The sequence below is a fragment of the Gorilla gorilla genome, chromosome 10 (genome assembly GCF_029281585.2).
Source record: "Gorilla gorilla gorilla isolate KB3781 chromosome 10, NHGRI_mGorGor1-v2.1_pri, whole genome shotgun sequence".
Classification (NCBI taxonomy): domain Eukaryota; kingdom Metazoa; phylum Chordata; class Mammalia; order Primates; family Hominidae; genus Gorilla; species Gorilla gorilla.
In genome coordinates this window covers 76,157,952-76,176,758 of record NC_073234.2, presented here as the reverse complement: position 1 = coordinate 76,176,758, position 18,807 = coordinate 76,157,952, and the positions used below count along the sequence as shown (strand labels likewise).

The window sequence follows — 18,807 nt, the reverse complement described above, 5'->3', positions numbered from 1 at the left end:
TACAGGCTTACTTTCTTAGGGAAAATTAAGAGAACCCTGGATTTCTGGTCTTTTCACTTCTTTCTTTATAATACTGTATAAATGAATATATAAAATACAGTGTATATAATATTAAATTATATAACGTTTAATAATTGCTAACATTTTAAATGCACGCCACATTAAATTTGGAAAGATTCATTCTTGCCTTATTGTTTATAATAACATAAAAATGAGAGTGTCTAGTAGGAAAGATATTCAGTCCAGCTTCTTTCAAAGCAATAATGAAAGGAATAGGAGTCATCCAGGTTCCTTCCAAAATAGAGATGTGTTTCTTGTCTTTTAGTTTGATTGAAGATAACATGCAGAGGTTTTCCTAGTTTAAATAAGAAAAAAGAAGCTTTTATGTAAGTTAAATCATCACTTCAGTATCACTCCAGGTGCAGCCTTTAGATGCTTTATACATTTTTAAAAGTCATCTATCACTCTATATTAGAAAGAATGCAGGGCAAGTATATCTTAAGCCTCATCTGAATGCTCTGACACAAAGTCCCCATGTTACGTTAAGCAGTTTACTAACTCTTTTTGGGCTTCATCAGAACAATCAAAGAATGGACTATAGCATCTCTCAAGCCTCCTATTTTAGAAATTGTAATATAAGAATATGAATATGTTCACATTGAATTAAAATAGTTATTAGATAACAATTATGATTGTACTTTTAGGGATCATTCTTTTCACATCCGTAAAAGTTAACATAATGAGGCAATATTATTATCCAGTTTTAAAGTCTTGCGCGAAGTGACAGTTTGAAGGTGTATAGAATTCACATCTGTTTTTTTTTTTTTTTTTTTTGAGATGGAGTCTCCCTCTGTTGCCCAGGCTGGAGTGCAGTGGCGTGATCTTGGCTCACTGCAAGCTCTGCCTCCCAAGTTCACACCATTCTCCTGCTTCAGCCTCCCTAGTAGCTGGGGCTACAGGCGCCCACCACCACACCCGGCTAATTTTTTGTATTTTTAGTAGAGACAGAGTTTCACTGTGTTAGCCAGGATGGTCTCGATCTCCTGACCTTGTGATCTGCCCGCCTCGGCCTCCTAAAGTGCTGGGATTACAGGCGTGAGCCACCACACCTAGCCTACACATCTGTTTTTTTTTAATGTTAATAATATATTTCATTTAACCCAATATATCTAAAATATTTCAATATGTAATCAGCATAGAAATTATTAAGAGTTTACATTTTTTTCTTCATACCAAGAACTCAAAATTTGTGTTAATTTTACAGTTAGAGCATGTGCTAATTAGGACTAGTTACATGCAGTAGCTACATACGGCTGGTAGCTACCACATTAGACAGCACAGATCTACTAACCTGAAAACGCACACTGAACAGTCTTGGGTGTTTCAATCGTCATATTAATAAGTGAACTTTGTGAAGATGCTTGTATTTTTCCATGAGTCTAGAGGAAGAATCTCTGCACAAGGGTCATCAGGGCTGCTGGAATGGTGCAGGGAAGCCTGAAAGGAGGCTCCAGCAATACAATCCCCTTACACAATCTCAGAAAGGTCACATAACCTCCTAACCTCTATGGGCCTTAGTTTCTCTCTCTACACAACAGGAGGGTAGACCAGAAGCATTTTAAGGGCACTTGCACACTAATAATTCTACGGCACTCCATCTCCCGTCTCATCTAGTTTTTTGTTGTTGCTGTTGCTGTTGTTGTTGTTGTTGTTGTTGTTGTTTTTGAGATGGAGTCTTGCTCTGTCACCCAGGCTGGAGCGCAGTGGCACAATCTTGGCTCACTGCAACCTCCGCCTCCCGGGTTCAAGCGATTCTTCCGCCTCAGCCTCCTGAGTAGCTAAGACTACAGGCATGTGCCACCATGTCTGGCTAATTTTTGTATTATTAGTAGAGATGGGGTTTCACCATATTGGCCAGGCTGGTCTCAAACTCCTGACCTCACGATCCACCCACTTCAGCCTCCCAAAGTGCTAGGATTACAGGCGTGAGCCACCGCTCCCAGCCCTCATCTAGTTTTAAAAGCAAAGTTTAATAATATGCTAGGCTTTCTGTACTCATAATGAATTCCAGGCTATCCCTGTTTTTAAAAACAACTTTTTAAGATATATTTTACATATCATAAAATTCACCTATTTCAAGTGTATAATTCAATGATTTTTAGTAACTTTACAGACTGGTACAACTATCCCCATAAATCCATTTTAGATCATTTTCATCCCTCCCAATAAGATTCCTCATGCTCATTTACAGTTAATCCCCACCCACTCTCAGCCCCAGGCAACCACTAATCTACTTTTATCTCCAAACATTACAGGCTATGTAGTTTCTTTCTTTCTGGGTTTTTTTTTTTTTTTTTTTTTTTGAGACAGAGTTTCACTCTGTTGCCCAGGCTGGAGTGCAGTGGTGCGATCTCGGCTCATGGCAACCTCCCCTTCCCAGGTTCAAGCGATTCTCCTGCCTCAGCCTCCTGAATAGCTGGGATTACAGGTGTATGCCACCACGCCTGGCTAATTTTTGTATTTTTAGTAGGGCTTCACCATGTTGGCCAGGCTGGTCTCGAACTGCTGACCTCAGGTGATTGCCCGCCTTGGCCTCCCAAAGTGCTGGGATTCCAGGCGTGAGCCACTGCGCTCGGCCCAGGCTATGTAATTTCTGACTGATGAGCAATAGGGGATCATTCAGAGAGAAACCAACCTCAAAAAGGATTTCAAATGGCTGGATGATAAAGATCACGTAGCCCCTTTAGGGTGGACCAAAAACTCTGAAATTCATACTGCAATCAGGGTTGTTGGTTCATCAGTTGATCTATCCCTAGTAACTTTAGGGTACAAATTTAAGTTTGAGCCTTGCTATTTACATGTTATTGCCTATTTAATTATTCAACTAATATTTCATTTAGAAATATAGCTCAAGGTACATTTTTAAGGTCATTATAAGACACTTATATTTCAATATATAAATCAGCAGCCACTGATTGCTTTTGACAAACTAGTGTTCCATCAAAATGGTTTACCTCTGATACGACAGTACGTAACAGCTACAAGAGTAACTCACCTTAATTTGTATTTGAATCTCAGTAAATACTGTAGTCACAGTTAAAAGTACTTTATTTACATCAAGTGGTCTTAGTTCCCACGACTGGTACGGCATGTTAATATGAGCATCTTGAATCAAGGTAACAGGGCCAAAGGTGTCCAGGCTGAATGTTACAAGTCTTTCTTTTGGTTTGTAGGATACACTGCTGATGCCATCAGTTCTCCAATGTTTACCTTTATAAGTGATGAAGAAAGTGACACTAGTTTCATTTTTTCCCTATTAAAGATAAATGAAAGCACCGAAAAATTGCTTTGTGTATAAATTGATCTTTCATATTTAGAATAGAAACTCAAAAGAAGGCCAACTTCGCTGAGAGATTTCCCCTGACTACAGGATCAAGTCCCACCTCCTCAGCATGGTAAGACCTTCAGAATGAAGCTTTGACTCACTTTCTTGGCTCCATCCCTTGCCACTCCTCAAGGGAAAAAGTTTTTCTCTTTTCAGCCCCACTTTTTTCTTTCCCTAACAACACTGTATGTATACCTCTGGGCCTCGGCACATACAGTTCTTTCCTCCTACAATACTCTTCCCTAATCTTTCAGAAAAACTCTCTTCAGCTTTGCTTTAAAATGACTTCAAAATTCATGTATTTTTTGTATACAATTCAATTATCTTTAATTTACCCAGTTGTGCAACCATCACCACAATCCAGTTTTAGAATATTTTTATCCCCTCAGTAAGATCCTTATGTCCATTTACAGTTAATTCCCATTCCCACCTCCAGCCCCAGGCAACGATTAATGTACTTCCTGTAGGTGGTCTTTTGTATCTCTTACAACTCAATAATAAAACACAACCTAATTTAAAAGTGGGTAAATGATTTGAATAAACATTTCACCAAAGAAGAGATATGAAAGGCTAATAAGTACTTAAAAAGATGATCAACATTATAATTAGGGAAATAAATTAAAACCACAATGGAATACTACTTCACACCCACTAGAATGGCTATCATCAAAAAGATAAATAACAAATGTTATGAACAAACAGAAAACCTCATATACTGCTGGCAGACATGTAAAATGGTACGGCTACTTTGAAAAACAATTTGGCAGTTTCTTTGAAAGTTAAATATAAACTCGGCACTCAATCCAGCAATTCCACTCTTAGGTACATACTGAACTGAAAACATGTCCACACAGAGACTTGCATGCAAACATTCTCTTCATCTTTGAGGGCCCTGTTCAACATTCCAACCTGTGAGAAGCCTTCCAATACTCTAAAGATTGAGCCATCTGTGTCGTGCTCTATAGCACTTTACATCTATGCTAGCTAGCACCCTACTATGTTGTATCACAATGTGGTGTTTTCCCATCTGCCCCTCCTACAACTTTTGAAACTCCAAGAGGAAGAAACTATGCCTCATTTATCTCTCTCTTTTTTTTTTTTTTTTTTGGTTGGGTGGAGGGGTCATCTTTATAGGACAAATAAATGAACCATTTTCTTCCCAGACGCGCTTTCCATTTCTACTTAGCTCTCTTTCCTGCTCTCGATGAGGGTTCTGTTGACAAGTTTTTACTCTTAAATTTCATATAATAAATACAATTACATTCACAAACTTATTTTTAATTCCTCTTTTTGTCGCTACATTAACAAATAATTTTAATTTATAAGGTAAAAAGTTATTACTTATAAATAAATTCTCCAAATTTCTAGTAGTTCCGGGCAAAATGTTTCCCCATGGTTTAAAAATTACTAGAGTTGTAAATTACTGCTTTCTAGTTACTGAAGTTGTAGAGTGAAATTTTGCACAAGTTTATTCCCCTGAATTGTGTGGAATAATTTACCTTGTCTAATTCTAATTTCATGTGAATAATTTTTTTTTTCAGACAGAGTTTCACTCTTGTCACCCAGGCTGGAGTACGATAGTGCGATCTCAGCTCGCTACACCCTCCGCCTCCCAGGTTCAAGCAATTTTCCTGCCTCGGCCTCCTGGATAGCTAGCATTACAGGCACGTGACACCACGCCTGGCTACTTTTTTTAAGTAGAGACAGGGTTTCGCCATGTTGGCCAGGCTGGTCTCGAACTCCTGACCTCAGGTGATCCGCCTGCCTCAGCCTCCCAAAGTGCTAGGATTACAAGCATGAGCTACCATGCCCAGCTGTGTTAATAATTTTTAATGTGATAAATACTTAGGAATATTACCATTAAAGTGACACCTCTGAAACAATATCAAAAGAGATACAGTTGTTCATGTTGATGTATTTTATAGTTTAATATGTAAGAATTTACTAGGTTTTTTAACTTATTATTTTTTGAGACAGGGTCTCACTCTGTCACCCACCCTGAGTGCTGGGGCATGATCACAGCTCACTGCAGCCTCAACCTCCTGGGCTCCAACAATGCTCCCATCTCAGCTTCTGGGGTAGCTGGGACTACAGGCATATGCCACCACGCCTGGCTAATTTTTGTACTTTTTGTGGAGATGGGGTTTCTCCATGTTGCCCAGGCTGGTCTTGAACTCCTGAGCTCAAGTAATCCACCCACCTCAGCCTCCCAAAGTGCTGGGATTACAGGCATGAGCCACTGCGACCGGCCTACTGTTTTTAATACATAGACTATTTCTAGAATATAAATAATACATCCTGTAGGTCTGTCTATACAAACAAAAATGTAGAGCACCAGGGCATTCATTAAAAAATTTAAAATGCAAAATATTTAAACTTCTTGGTATAAATTCCTAAATTCTCTGTTCCTAAATTTTCCATAACTAAATAAGTAGATTATGTAAAAGCTCTGTGCCTTAGTGATATTTGTTCCCAGCCTATCACCAAGTATATAAATCCCTTCACCAACAGATGGATATAAAACAACCTTAAAAACAAAGGTGTACTCCTCTCATCTAGGATCCTTAAAACGGCATACATTAACTCACCAGACCAAGATTTTTCAAAATTCAGCGAGCCTACTCCAAAAGAGGTATTTGTTAATGATTAACAAATCATTAGCTTATATCACTGTAGATACTTATAATTTTATTAATATTTAAGTTTTGAATAAGCAATAATGTCCCATGGCTCAAAAATAAAAAGGTATAAAAAGGTATACAAGTGGCTAGTTTTCCCTTTCTCAGGTTTCCCATTTGCCCATTCCTCATCCCCAATACTTGTGTACAATTTATAAATGATTAACATTAAAGTAATCAAATACTAATTATCCAAATCCGAACTATTTGGTTATTTCAGAAGAGTAGACTTTTTATCTGTTTTTGATTTGCTAAACTATTTTGATATTTTTTCTTTTTTTTTTTTTTTTTTTTTTTTTTGAGACGGAGGGAGTCTTGCTCTGTCTGGAGTGCAGTGGCACAATCTCGGCTCACTGCAACCTCCACCTCCCAGGTTCAAGCAATTCTCCTGCCTCAGCCTCCCAAGTAGCTGGGACTACAGGCATGTGCCACCATGCCCCATTAATTTTTGTATTTTTAGTAGAGATGGGGTTTCACTATGTTGGCCAGGCTGGTCTCGAACTCCTGACCTCAGGTGATACGCCCGCCTTGGCACTCCAAAGTGCTGGGATTACAGGCGTGAGCCACAGCGCCCGGCCTGATTTTAATATTTTCATTCATTTTTGCCTGTTTGTTTTGTTTTGTTTTGAGACACAGTCTTGCTCTGTGGCCCAGACTGGAGTACAGTGGCGCCATCTTGGCTCACTGCAACCTCTGCCTGCTGGGATCAAGCTATTCTCCTGCCTCAGCCTGCGGAGTAGCTGGGATTACAGGTGTGTGCCACCACGCCCCGCTCATTTTCTATTTTTAGTAGAGATGAGATTTCACTATGTTGGCCAGGCTAATGTCAAACTCCTGACCTCAGGTGATCCATCTGCCTCGGCCTCCCAAAGTGCTGAGATTGCAGGCATGAGCCACCGCGCCTGGCCTGTTTGTTTTTTTTGAGACAGACAAGAGTCTCACTCTGTCGCCCAGGATGGAGTGCAGTGGCACCATTTCAGTTCATGGCAACCTCCACCTCCCGGGTTCAGGCGATTCTCATGCCTCAGACTCTCAAGTAGCTGGGATTACAGGTGCACACCACCACGCCCAGCTAATTTTTGTAATGTTTTAGTAGAGAGGTGGGGTTTCACCATGTTGCCCAGGCTGGTCTTAAACTCCTGAGCTCAGGTGATCTGCCCACCTCGGCCTCCCAAAGTGCTGGGATTTACAGGCATGAGCCACCGTGCCCAGCGTTTCACTCGTTTTTTAGAAACATAATGATATAACCATAAAGTAATTGTTCATAGAAAATGGCAGATACAGATACTTTAGGAGTTAATAGTTACAACACTCAGCAAATTTTAAACTCCAACACTTATTCATTTCCATTAAGAACAAACAAAACAAGACCCTAGAATTGGCATAGAAATATGTAAGATAATAAGCTCGGTTAATACACTACACTTTCTGTTTCAACTTAAGGGTTTTTATGATTATCCTCCTTTTATTACATAATTATAAAAGCTGTACCTTCAGCATCCCACCTTACAACCACAGGATCCTCAAAAAAGATTACATTCTCATGAACCTCAAGTGTGACCTCTATAGGTGGGAAAGCATTTTCTGTCTCAAACTCTTCTGTAGTTTCCGGAGGATATGTGTATTTCTGTAATCCTTCTTTGAGTATCTTTTAAAAATGACCAAAACAACATCAAGTTAGTTGACTGGTAGCAGTAAAAAATGTAAATAGTACTGAATAAGCTATATAGTTATTTTTAATAAGCACTGCAGTTTGATCCTATTTATACATAGATTAACAAAATGTCACAACAAAATTTAAAAGATACATGACTGAGAAAAAAAGTTACTAAATATGAATGTACAGAACTTCCTATGGACCAGATTGTGTGGTGGGGCTTCCTCAACATTTTATTCCTCTAAGCAATCCTAAAGGCCTATATTTAACAGAAATGATAACTAAGACTTACAAAAATCAAGTAATTTGACAAAGATTACAAAATGACTTCAAAGTGGCACCAGAACTCAAAAACAGGTGTATGGGACCCTAAATCACATGCTCTAATACCATGCTAAGGGTGTGTAGGTAAAGAGAAAAAGAAACATAGACAACCTATTGAGAAGAAAGGAAATGAATGAATGAAAGTGAATTAACCAGACAGCAGATTTTTCTGGGATAAGGAAGATTTGTGCATTATCTGAATGCAGCAGACAAGGATCTAGGGAAGGAAGAAAGATTTAAAAATATTAGAAAATAGAGGAAAAATTAGGGCAAGATTCTAGAAGAGGTGGAAAGTTATTGAAAAAGCCTTGAAAATAAGGAAAGCCTCTTTGCTGCAGGAGAGTAAAACAGCTGTGAAGGAGGATTCTTTGAGTTCAAGGGGAGAGCATGAAGTGGTCTCAGGACACTGTGACAAAAGTCAATAACAACAGATCTTTAGATGGATTCTTGAAAACCCCAGCTCAGGCTGGGACCTTATGGATAAAGACAATATTAAAATTTTGTTGGAGTGGCAGGTGATTAGGGCAATAACGGGGGGAAAAAAGGTTGGGAAATACTTCTCAAAAACAAGAATGCGCCAAGGTCCTTAATGGATAGGATTGTGGGTGAGAAGTACCCAGCAATCTGTGTACAGGTGTGTTAGGGGAGAGACAGTGAGAAGAGAGAGACAGGAAGAGGGGGAGAGAGAGAGAGACAGAGAGAGAGAGAGAGAGAGGAAGGAAGGGGCAGCCTATGACAACATAACTGGGTATATATGGTAGTATTCTATGGGAAGCAAGCCACCACGAGGTTAAGTTAAAAATAAACCAAGTCAATAATAGCGCAAGTGTTACCACTTATAAAACAGGGGTGAGAAACTCCTTGAAAGATGATCTAACAACTGTTATCACCAAAGTGTGGTCAGGGCATCAGCAGCATTGGCATCATGTGGACTGGTGATTTTCAAACTTCAATATGCATAGGAGTTACCTGGGGATCTTGTTCAACTGCAGATTCCGTAGCTCTGAGGTGCAGCCCAAAATTATGCATTTCTTGCATGTTCCCAACTGACACTAATGCTGCTGGTTCAGTGCTGTTGATTTAGGACCATATTTTGTATGTCAAGGATTCAGACTAGTGATTTCCAAACTTTAGGGTGTATTTTTCCAAAACAGATTGTTGAGCCTTACCTCCAGGGTTTCTGATTTAGTAAGTTTGAGGTGGGGCTCATTAATTTGCATTTCTAGCAAATTCCCAGATGATGCCAGAGGATGCTCATGCCTCTGCTCGAGGGAACACATATTAACAACCACTGATTTAGACTGGAGTCCATAAACTACGGTCCCTGGGAAATCCCACTCACCACCGATTTTTGTAAATAAAGTTTTATTGGAACATAGCTGTGCCCATTCGTTTATACACAGCAGTTTTAGTGCTGCAATGGCTGAGTTGAGTAGCTGCATCAGAGCTAGTAGGGACCGCGAAGGTGAAAATATTTACCATCTGGCCTGTTACAGAAAAAGTTTGCCAACCTCTGATCTAGAATATTATTATTAAGACCAAATTGGCACTAACAAAACATAATGATGTAAATTTACAATGAAGTTAACATATATGAATTCTAGTATAAACGTCATATTATTTTAGATTCTTTTAGCATCTGATTCAAATTTTCAATACCAATACATTTAAGACAGTTTAAAATTACATTTTTTCCTTTGTGTTTAATAGGGTTAAAGCTTATTAGATGTTAGATAATATGAAATAAAGTAAAAGCGTGAGCAATTATTTTACTTATAAGTTTTGATTCAAGAATCAACCTACTTCCACAATCATCCATCCCTTCACTGGTTTACACTGTGGAGGAAGCTCCAAAATATCCAAGTGGTATACTCCACCCAGAGTTGTGAACTGGCATAAATCCACCACATTGTCTTCAAAGAAATCTGGCTTTTCAGAAGAATTCTCTACCAGCAACAACTGTGCTAAAATTAATCAGATTAACAGTTTTCAAATAGATTACAGTTTAGTATGTTCTTAGGAAAGAAATTTTAAAATTCTCATACTGGTAAAGGAAGTTTCTATTCAACCAGCTACTAAAACTTTTCAAAAAGCGGTTAACTCAAAATGATTCATAGAGCTGACCTTGGAAGTGGAAACAGGCATGAGTAATGGTGGGGTGTAGGGGAGGACATAATTTTTATTTCATCTATGAAACCATATAATAAGCATGTGTTGTTATTAAAATGAAAACAGGCTGGGGGCAGTGATTCATGCCCACTACTTTGCGAGGCTGAGGTGGGAGAATCGCTTGAGCCTAGGAGTTTAAAACGAGTCTGGGCAACATAGCAAGACCCCATCTCTATAAATAATTTAAAAATTAGCTAGCCTGGTGGTGCATGCCTGTGGTCCCAGCTACTCAGCAGGCTGAGGTAAGAGAATTACTGGAGCCTGGGCAGTTGAGGCTGCAGTGAGCCATAATCTGCACCACTACTGGGCAACAGAGCAAGATCTCATCTCAAAAAAAAAAAAAAAAAAAAGAAGAAGAAGAAAGAAAAAGTGAAGTTTAAGGCCTGTTATGAAAAAATATGCTAAGAAATATATAGAAAATAGATTCCTAGAAGTTATGGGGAAAAAAGCATAAAGTTAACAGAAAAGATGTATATAAATCTCAAACTAAAAGATTGACAAATTAGACATCACTATTGCCTTGACATTTCTAAACTATATCCAACTGCTATTTGCCAGGACAAGACTGAATGCAAACACTTGTTAATACCCAGAAGTGTTGCGAGATTTTCAGTTGTGTATGTGTACTTGTGAAAGTTCATTACAATATTGTAGTAATACAAAATTAGAAACAACCTGTCTATCAATAGGGATTTAAAAAGTGTTCCATTATTGGATGGAATTATACAACTACTTCAAAAAGTGAGGTTACCAATGTATTCTTAGAATAATGTTGAATATTCATTTACATGAAATATATATTGTGTTCTATGTATGTAACACGTTGTTAGGTGGGAAAAAAGTAATTCTCAACAAAAACATTTGTATAATATAATCCCATGGTTTTATTAGAAATTAAGAGAGACAGGGATAAATTGAGCAAAGAAATCTGTTAACACTGGTATCTCAGAAAAGGGACTATGAAGAATTTTCACTTTAAATATATTTTTGCAATGTCTGAATTTTTTTAACAATGATCCTGTATTTCTTCTGTAAGAAGAAAATCTCAATAAAGTTAAATTCTTAAAATGTAATTTAGAATACCTGCTGAAACAGTTTCACTTAATACTTTCATCTCTCGTTCACATTTTATGGCTTCAGATTCTTCCTCAGCAGAACTCTATAAAAAACCACAGACATATGGGTGTGATTGTCAGTGTCTACATAGTACAGTCATTGTCTTTGTGTTCCAGTCCTCACTTCAGATGCCTGCTACCTTAATTCTAGGCTGAAAACCCCAAACTGATACTTGCTCTACCATAAAACTGGACTCAAAAGCAATATTTTAACAAGCAATTAAAATATCTACAAAACTTCACAAGGGCAAGAGGTTACCCTGCTCAGATTCTCTGCTGAAAATCCTCAAGTGTAAAAGATGGAGATTAGGAAGCAATGCAAGCTATAAAAAATATTATTTATATTTTCATTTTGGTTTATCCAGGAGGTAGATTTTGCTTAAATTTGATAATCAGCTCTGGTAGAGTCATCCCAAAGCCTGCTTTTGGGTAAGTCTCTCAAGGAAATTAAAGATGTTGCAGCTCAAGTAATGTAGAAGATAGTATCCCATTGTACTCTAGTGCAGTAAAAATAATCTAGACTTTATGTCTAAATCTGCCACTAACTTACCTTTCTGACCTTGAGCAAGTCATTTAACTATTATGAGCCTCAAATTCCTGATGTAACATAACACATTTGGTATTTAACTGTCTATCAGACATATAACACATCTTGCAAACAATCCGAAGAAATAAGGAAACTGAAGCTGAGGGAGATAACTGTTTTAAGGGTCAAATAAGATAATGGAAATAAAAGAACTTTGGGTAATGTAAAGCACTAGATAAATGCAGTGTTGCTAGTATAAAAATTGTGTGTGTGTATGTGTGCTAATACTTGCAAATTGAATGACATCCAGCAAACTTCACTTGACTTCAGGTAGTACCTGTACTTCTGCAGCAATAGAATAACCTTATACCAGAGTTCTAGTCAGAAATTTAAAGCTAGTTATTCCCATGACTCTTAACCATCATACACAGGCAAGTCCCCCTTAGTAAACTAGCCTTTCCCATCTCTCATCACCATATTGCCCTATGTGTCTTCCTCCTGACCAGCTTTAACACTATCGCATTCTCTGCAAACCCTTTCCATCATGCCTCTGAACCTTCTCCCTTATTTATTCATTCAAAAAAAAAATTACAGAGCTCCTAAATAGTAGTGGCATTGCTAGACACCGGCAATAAAAAACAAGGTCCCTGACGTAAGGAACTTCCAGTCTATTAGGGAAGCAAGTAAACAAATGGGTATATTTTTGTGAGTGTTGTAGTATAAAGTAAAGGAGCCACAATAGGAGTACAAGGAAGAGGAGTTAATTCTGTGGGAAAATGTGTGGGTGAAGACAGGCAACACCTCTCTTACCTAAAGGTAGTAAGTTTGAACTAAGTTTTTTTTTAACTTTTATTTTAGGTTTGAGGGTGCATGTGAAGGCTTGTTGTATAGGCAAACTCAGGTCACAGGGGTTTGTTGTACAGATTATCTCATCACCTAGGTATGAAGCCTAGTACCCAATAGTTATTTTTCTGCTCCTTGCTCTCCTCCCACCCTCTACTCCTAAGTAGGCCCCAGTGTCTGCCATTCTCTTCTTTGTGTTCATCAGTTCTCATCATTTAGCTCCCACTTACAAGTGAGAACATGTAGCATTTGGTTTTATGTGTCTGCATTAGTTTGCTAAGGATAATAGCCTTCAGCTCCACCCACGTTCCTGCAAAAGACACGATCTCATTCTTTCTTATGGCTGCATAGTATTCCATGGTGGGTATGTACATTTTCTTTATCCAATCTGTCACTGATGGGCATTTAGGTTGATTCCATGTCTTTGCTATTGTGAAGAGTGCTACAATGAACATTCACGTTCATGTGACTTTATGGTAGAATGATTTATATTCCTCTGAGTATATACCCAGTAATGGGATTGCTGGGTGAAATGGTAATTCTGCTTTAGCTCTTTGAGGAATCATCATATTGCTTTCCACAATGGTTGAACTAATTTACACTCCCACCAACAGTGTATAAGTGTTCCCTATTCTCCGCAACCTCACCAGCAACTTTTATTTTTTGACTTTTTAGTAGTAGCCATTCTGACTGGTGTGAGATGATATCTCATTGTGGTTTTGATTTACATTTCTCTAATGATCAGCGATATTGGGCTTCTTTTCATATGCTTCTAGGCCACACGTATGTCTTCTTTTGAAAAGTGTCTATTCATGTCCTTTGCCCACTTTTTAATAGGGTTGTTTCTCTCTTGTAAATTTAAGTTCCTTATAGATGCTGGATATTAGACCTTTGCCAGATGCATCGTTTGCAAATATTTTCTACCATTCTGCAGGCTGTTTGTTTACTCTGTTGATAGTTTCTTTTGCTGTGCAGAAACTCTTAAGTTTAATTAGATGCCACTTAATCAATTTTTGCTTTTGTTGCAATTGCGTTTGGTGCCTTTTTCATGAAATCTTTGCCCATCCTATGTCCAGGATTGTATTGCCTGGGTTGTCTTTCAGGGTTTTTATAATTTTGGGTTTTACATTTAAGTCTTTCATCCATATTGAGTTGATTTTTGTAAACAGTATAAGAAAGAGGTACAGTTTCAATCTTCTGCATATGGCTAGACAGTTATCCCAGAACCATTTTAATTGAATAGGGAGTCTTTTCCCCATTGTTTGTTTTTGTCAGCTTTGTTGAAGATGAGATGTTTGCAGATGTGTGGCCTTATTTCTGGTCTCTCTTATCTGTTCCATTGGTCTATGTGCCTGTTTCTGTACCAGTACCACGCTGTTTTGGTTATTGTAGCCCTGTACTATACTTTGAAGTCAGGTAACGTGATGCTTCCAGGTTTGTTGAACTAAATATTGAAAGATAATTATTAATAGATCCTCCCCCAGAAAGGGTGGGAGAGAATTCTAATGTGAGTGAAAGTGAAAGGCATGAAGCAAAACAGGATTCCAAGCACTCCAAGTGGTCAGGTATAGCTGGAGTGAGGCATGCTAGGAGGGTGTAAAGATCTGAGGCTGGAGAGATGCAGGGGCCAGATTGTGGAGAGCTCTGAATGCCACTCTGAAGACTTTAAAATGTCTCCTATGGGTAAAGGAGAGCTCATAAAACGCCTTCAGTAGGAACCTAATGTGAAGAAATTTGCATTTGGAAAGAGTATTCTGGCAGCCACCTGATGAATGGGCTGCTCAGTGAAGTGCTAGAAGTCCAGTGTAGACAAGATCAGGACCTACCCAAGGCAGAAGCAACCAGGGCCACTAGAAGGAGGTTATAGGAGAGATGATAAGGAATTAAAAGCAATCTAACTTGAGGAGGGACTGGATATAAAAGTAAAGCAAGGGAGAGGCTACGGCTGATGTTCAGGTGTTGGATTTAGGTAATTAAGGTAGAGAGTGATAACAATTAGCACCAAAAAAAAGAAAAAAGAAAAGGAGGAGGAAGGACAGGTTTGGGGGAAAAGTAATGAATTTGATTGTGGAATGTTGAATTTGAGGTGCCTGTGGGATAGCCAGGTGGCCTTTGGCATTATTTACCTTTAAAAACCAAGTTGCATTTATTTCTTTCAGGGAGGATTATGATCAATAAAAATACCAAAGATATCAGACCAATAGGTAAGTCAGTCTAATTCATATCTTTAAAAAGTTGAGAACTCTTCAAAGAGTTTAGACCAAACTGGCTTCTTATCTTGCAGGAACACTAGGAATTCAGACTTTCTCAACAGAACTTTTCCCTTGATAAACACGAGTACTTCACCTCAGCATGCAACAACAGGAATTTATCAGTTTCTATAGTACCACATCATAAAGAGGATATTCTTACATATAACACATTGCCTTTACATAAGTCAATTTTTAAAAAAATTGTACTACTCTTTAGCTCAATTGACTCTTTTTTGAAGTTAGACTTCTAGAAGGATGCAGTGAGTCAACTTACATTCTAGCACAAGCTCCTTAATTTTGATAACTAGTCTAGAATGGGTTCCTGTAATTCCAACAGTGTCATCAGAACGTGCTCCCGCACAAAAACTTCAAATCTCATTTGCTGACAATACAGGTATAATGTATAAGCTTTATATATAATAATAATAATAAACTCCTTGTGTTTGTTGGCAATGAAGCCAAAAAAATACTTCTTTATTCCTATTTTCATCATGTTTTATATCTGGTAATGAAGGTCCTCTTTCATCATAATTCTTTTACAAAATTGGGTGTTTTCCAAGTATTTTTTTCTTCTAGGTAAACTTTAATAGTATTTTGTCAAGTCTCAAAAACTGACAACTGGAATTTTTACTTCAATTGTATTAAATTTATAGACACAGTAGATTTAGAGTAAATAACAATTTCTAAAAGATGTTTGCTTGGAAATGTTGACAGAATATGAATCAGAGAAGGTAGCTAAAGTATAACTTTTCAATGATATCTTGGCTCAATGTATACGAGAACTGGCTTATACCATGAAAGAATGTCATGGGACACTAGCAAATAATTTTCATTGCAACTTGATAAATGCACAGATATTATAACATAGAAATTCCTTAGTATATGTGCAATTTGAATTTGATATAAAAACATAACCTATCATTAATAGGTGGATCAACAAAAACAGAATATAGATTCCAGAAATAGAGAATAGGATCCACTTGAAAATTTAGCATATGGCATTTCAGATCAATGGAAAAAGCCTAGGTTTATATGGTATGTGTTTTGAGACAGCTGGCTAAGATTTGCAATAAAATAAATTTAGATTCATTCTTCTCACTTTACACTAAAATAAATTCCAGATGGATATAAGATTTAAATGTAAAAACAAAACTAAACCAATCAAAAGCTACAAAAATCATGAAAGTATTGGAAGAGAATATATGAAACTGATGCCAACAATTATTAATGAAGTAAATGCTCTTGATAATATCTGCAAAATGTCAGCACTGAACACTTTACAAGTTTGACAGAATGTCTTGAATTTTATTATCCATCAACAGAAGATCTACGCAAAAGAAATTCATTGATCTGAAATATACTTTTTCATCAAAAGATAATTTAAATTTTACTATAACTCAAAATAAATTGTTGGAACTGATTCTTGATAAGGAATTGAAACTGAATTTTGAAAATACAGCATTAATTAAGAATAATTATCCTGGGTCTACTGGTCTCATTCATTCCAGTGGCTTTAAATACTATCTATAGACCAATGGTCCCCAAATATAAGCTAGTGATGCTCTGTAGGTCACACACATTGTACCGCTTGATTCAAGAAGTTCAGAACATAACCTGCACATGAACATGTACGTAGCAGCTGTGTCTGACTTTCCTCTGAACTCCAGGTTCACATTTGCCTACCTGTCATTTCCACTTGCATCCCCCAAACTTACCCAAACAGAACTCTTTGTTTCACAGCCACTCTCAACTGTTTCACTCTATTCTTGTTCATCTCTGTAAACTGTATCACCATATGCCTCATTTCTCAAAATAAAAACTCAGTAAGATATATTTTACCTCCAAAACATCTCCCAAACATATTCATCTTTCTATAACTCTTACTGCAACCTCTGTCCAAACCACCATGACTTATTATTACTTACCAGTACTATTTAACTAGACACTGTGCTTTTATTCTGGCCCCTCACAATTTGTTCTCCATACAGTAGCCAGAATAACCTTTCAGGGCCATACATCACATCATGTCACACTCCTACTTACCACCCTCTAATGGCTCCCCACTACATTTACAATAAAAGCCTAAATTCTGACTCTGGCCTGCAAAGCCTGACTTTATCTGGCTTCTGCCTCCCTTTCCAACTTTATTACATACCACTTTGCTTCTTGCCCATCATACATCAGTCGCTGGCCTTCCTTCTCACTTCTGTTTTATGACTTCTGCAATAATTGTGCCTGAAGACTATTTTTACCTTCATTTTAAATAGCTGATTCCTTCTTGTCATCTGGGTCTCAGCTAAATAATACCCCATCAAACAGGCCCTCCCTAACTACCCAATGTAAAGTCACTCCCAGTTTAATCCTGTTTAATTTGGTGCATGAATGATTACTATATGGTATTTTCTACTTTTTCTTCTTTATTGTTGATTTCTCCTAACTTGTATGTAAATTATGAGAGAAGGAGCCTTATTTGTCCTTTGGCCATCCTCCCCTGAGGGCCAGAATGGTGCCTACCACATAGAGGTAGGCGTATGATAAATATTCAGTAAGTGAGTAAGGAAATGAGAACAACTCCCAGGGTATGACCTGGAAATGCACTGAAAACATACACTTGTGGCACGTTAAAGGTTGTTGAATGTTAAGGAGCTCTGATGCTAGGTTTTTTATATAACTTATTCCCATGGATTTTTAATTTATCCACGATGATCACAAAACATCCCAAATTACTAAGGCTATTTCATGTCTCCATACTTCTCCCTCTGACCAGAATAACTTCCTTTCCTTCCTATCTAAACTTCTCCATGCTACACCAAAAGATTCAGCTCATGTTACCTCATGAGAGAAGACTTCCAATCTGTTCATTTGTTTTTATTTTGGGTTTATTTTGATTTATTTATTTATTTTTTTTGAGATGGAGTTTCACTCTTACTGCCCAGGCTGGAGTGTAATGGCACGATCTCAGCTCACCGCAACCTCTGCCTCCCAGGTTCAAGTGATTCTCCTGCCTCAGCCTCTTGAGTGGCTGGGATTACAGGCACCCGCCACCACACCTGGCTAATTTTGTATTTTTAGTAGAGATGGGGTTTCTCCATGTTGGTCAGGCTGGTCTCAAACTCCCGACCTCAGGTGATCCCCCTGCCTCGGCCTCCCAAAGTGCTGGGATTATAGGCATGAGCCACCACGCCCAGCCTATTTTGATCTCTTAACCCCCATGTAGAATCTCTCTCATTGCATATATTTGAATATATGGTAACTGTTACTCTTCTAATCCACAAGATTGTTAGCTCATTAAAAACAAGATCGTGTTGAATCCCTTATCAATAGCAGGTATTTAGTAAATGTTTGCCAATAACATATACATTACATATATAAAATATTTATATGGGCCAGGCGCGGTGGCTCACGCCTGTAATCCCAGCACTTTGGGAGGCCGAGGCAGGCGGAACACAAGGTCAGGAGATCGAGACCATCCTGGCTAACACGGTGAAACCCCGTCTCTACTAAAAATACAAAAAATTAGCAGGGCGCAGTGGCAGGTGCCTGTAGTCCCAGCTACTCGGGAGGCTGAGGCAGAAGAATGGCGTAAACCTGGGAGGCGGAGCTCGCAGTGAGCCGAGATAGCGCCATTGCACTCCGGCCTGGGCGAAAGAGCGAGACTCCCTCTCAAAATAAAATAAAATAAAATAAAATAAAATAAAATAAAATAAAATATTTATGTTAAACCCTGTATAGGTTTGCTTAAACTATCTTAAAGCCAGAGACTACTTTAACTTTTAAAAGTTCAAAGACCCACATACTATAATGCATGCCCCTCAGACCACTAATGCAGTTCTGAAGGTAATTCTCATTAGAAAAAAA

The 18,807-nt window shown here is 38.0% G+C and overlaps 1 protein-coding gene across 5 annotated transcripts in view; it reads right to left on the bottom strand.

Annotated features, from left to right (window-relative positions):
- The window catches only part of DNAI7 (dynein axonemal intermediate chain 7), a 100,473-nt gene that overhangs the window by 14,660 nt on the left and 67,006 nt on the right, over positions 1-18,807 (bottom strand). For all 5 annotated transcript variants that reach the window (XM_055358025.2, XM_031000872.3, XM_055358027.2 and 2 more), the window contains 5 exons: positions 11,297-11,372; positions 9,848-10,008; positions 7,555-7,711; positions 3,056-3,270; positions 188-355 (listed from right to left, as the gene is read on the bottom strand). In XM_055358025.2, coding sequence (XP_055214000.1) covers positions 188-355; positions 3,056-3,270; positions 7,555-7,711; positions 9,848-10,008; positions 11,297-11,372 — 777 coding nt within the window. The remainder of the gene's footprint in view (positions 1-187; positions 356-3,055; positions 3,271-7,554; positions 7,712-9,847; positions 10,009-11,296; positions 11,373-18,807) is intronic.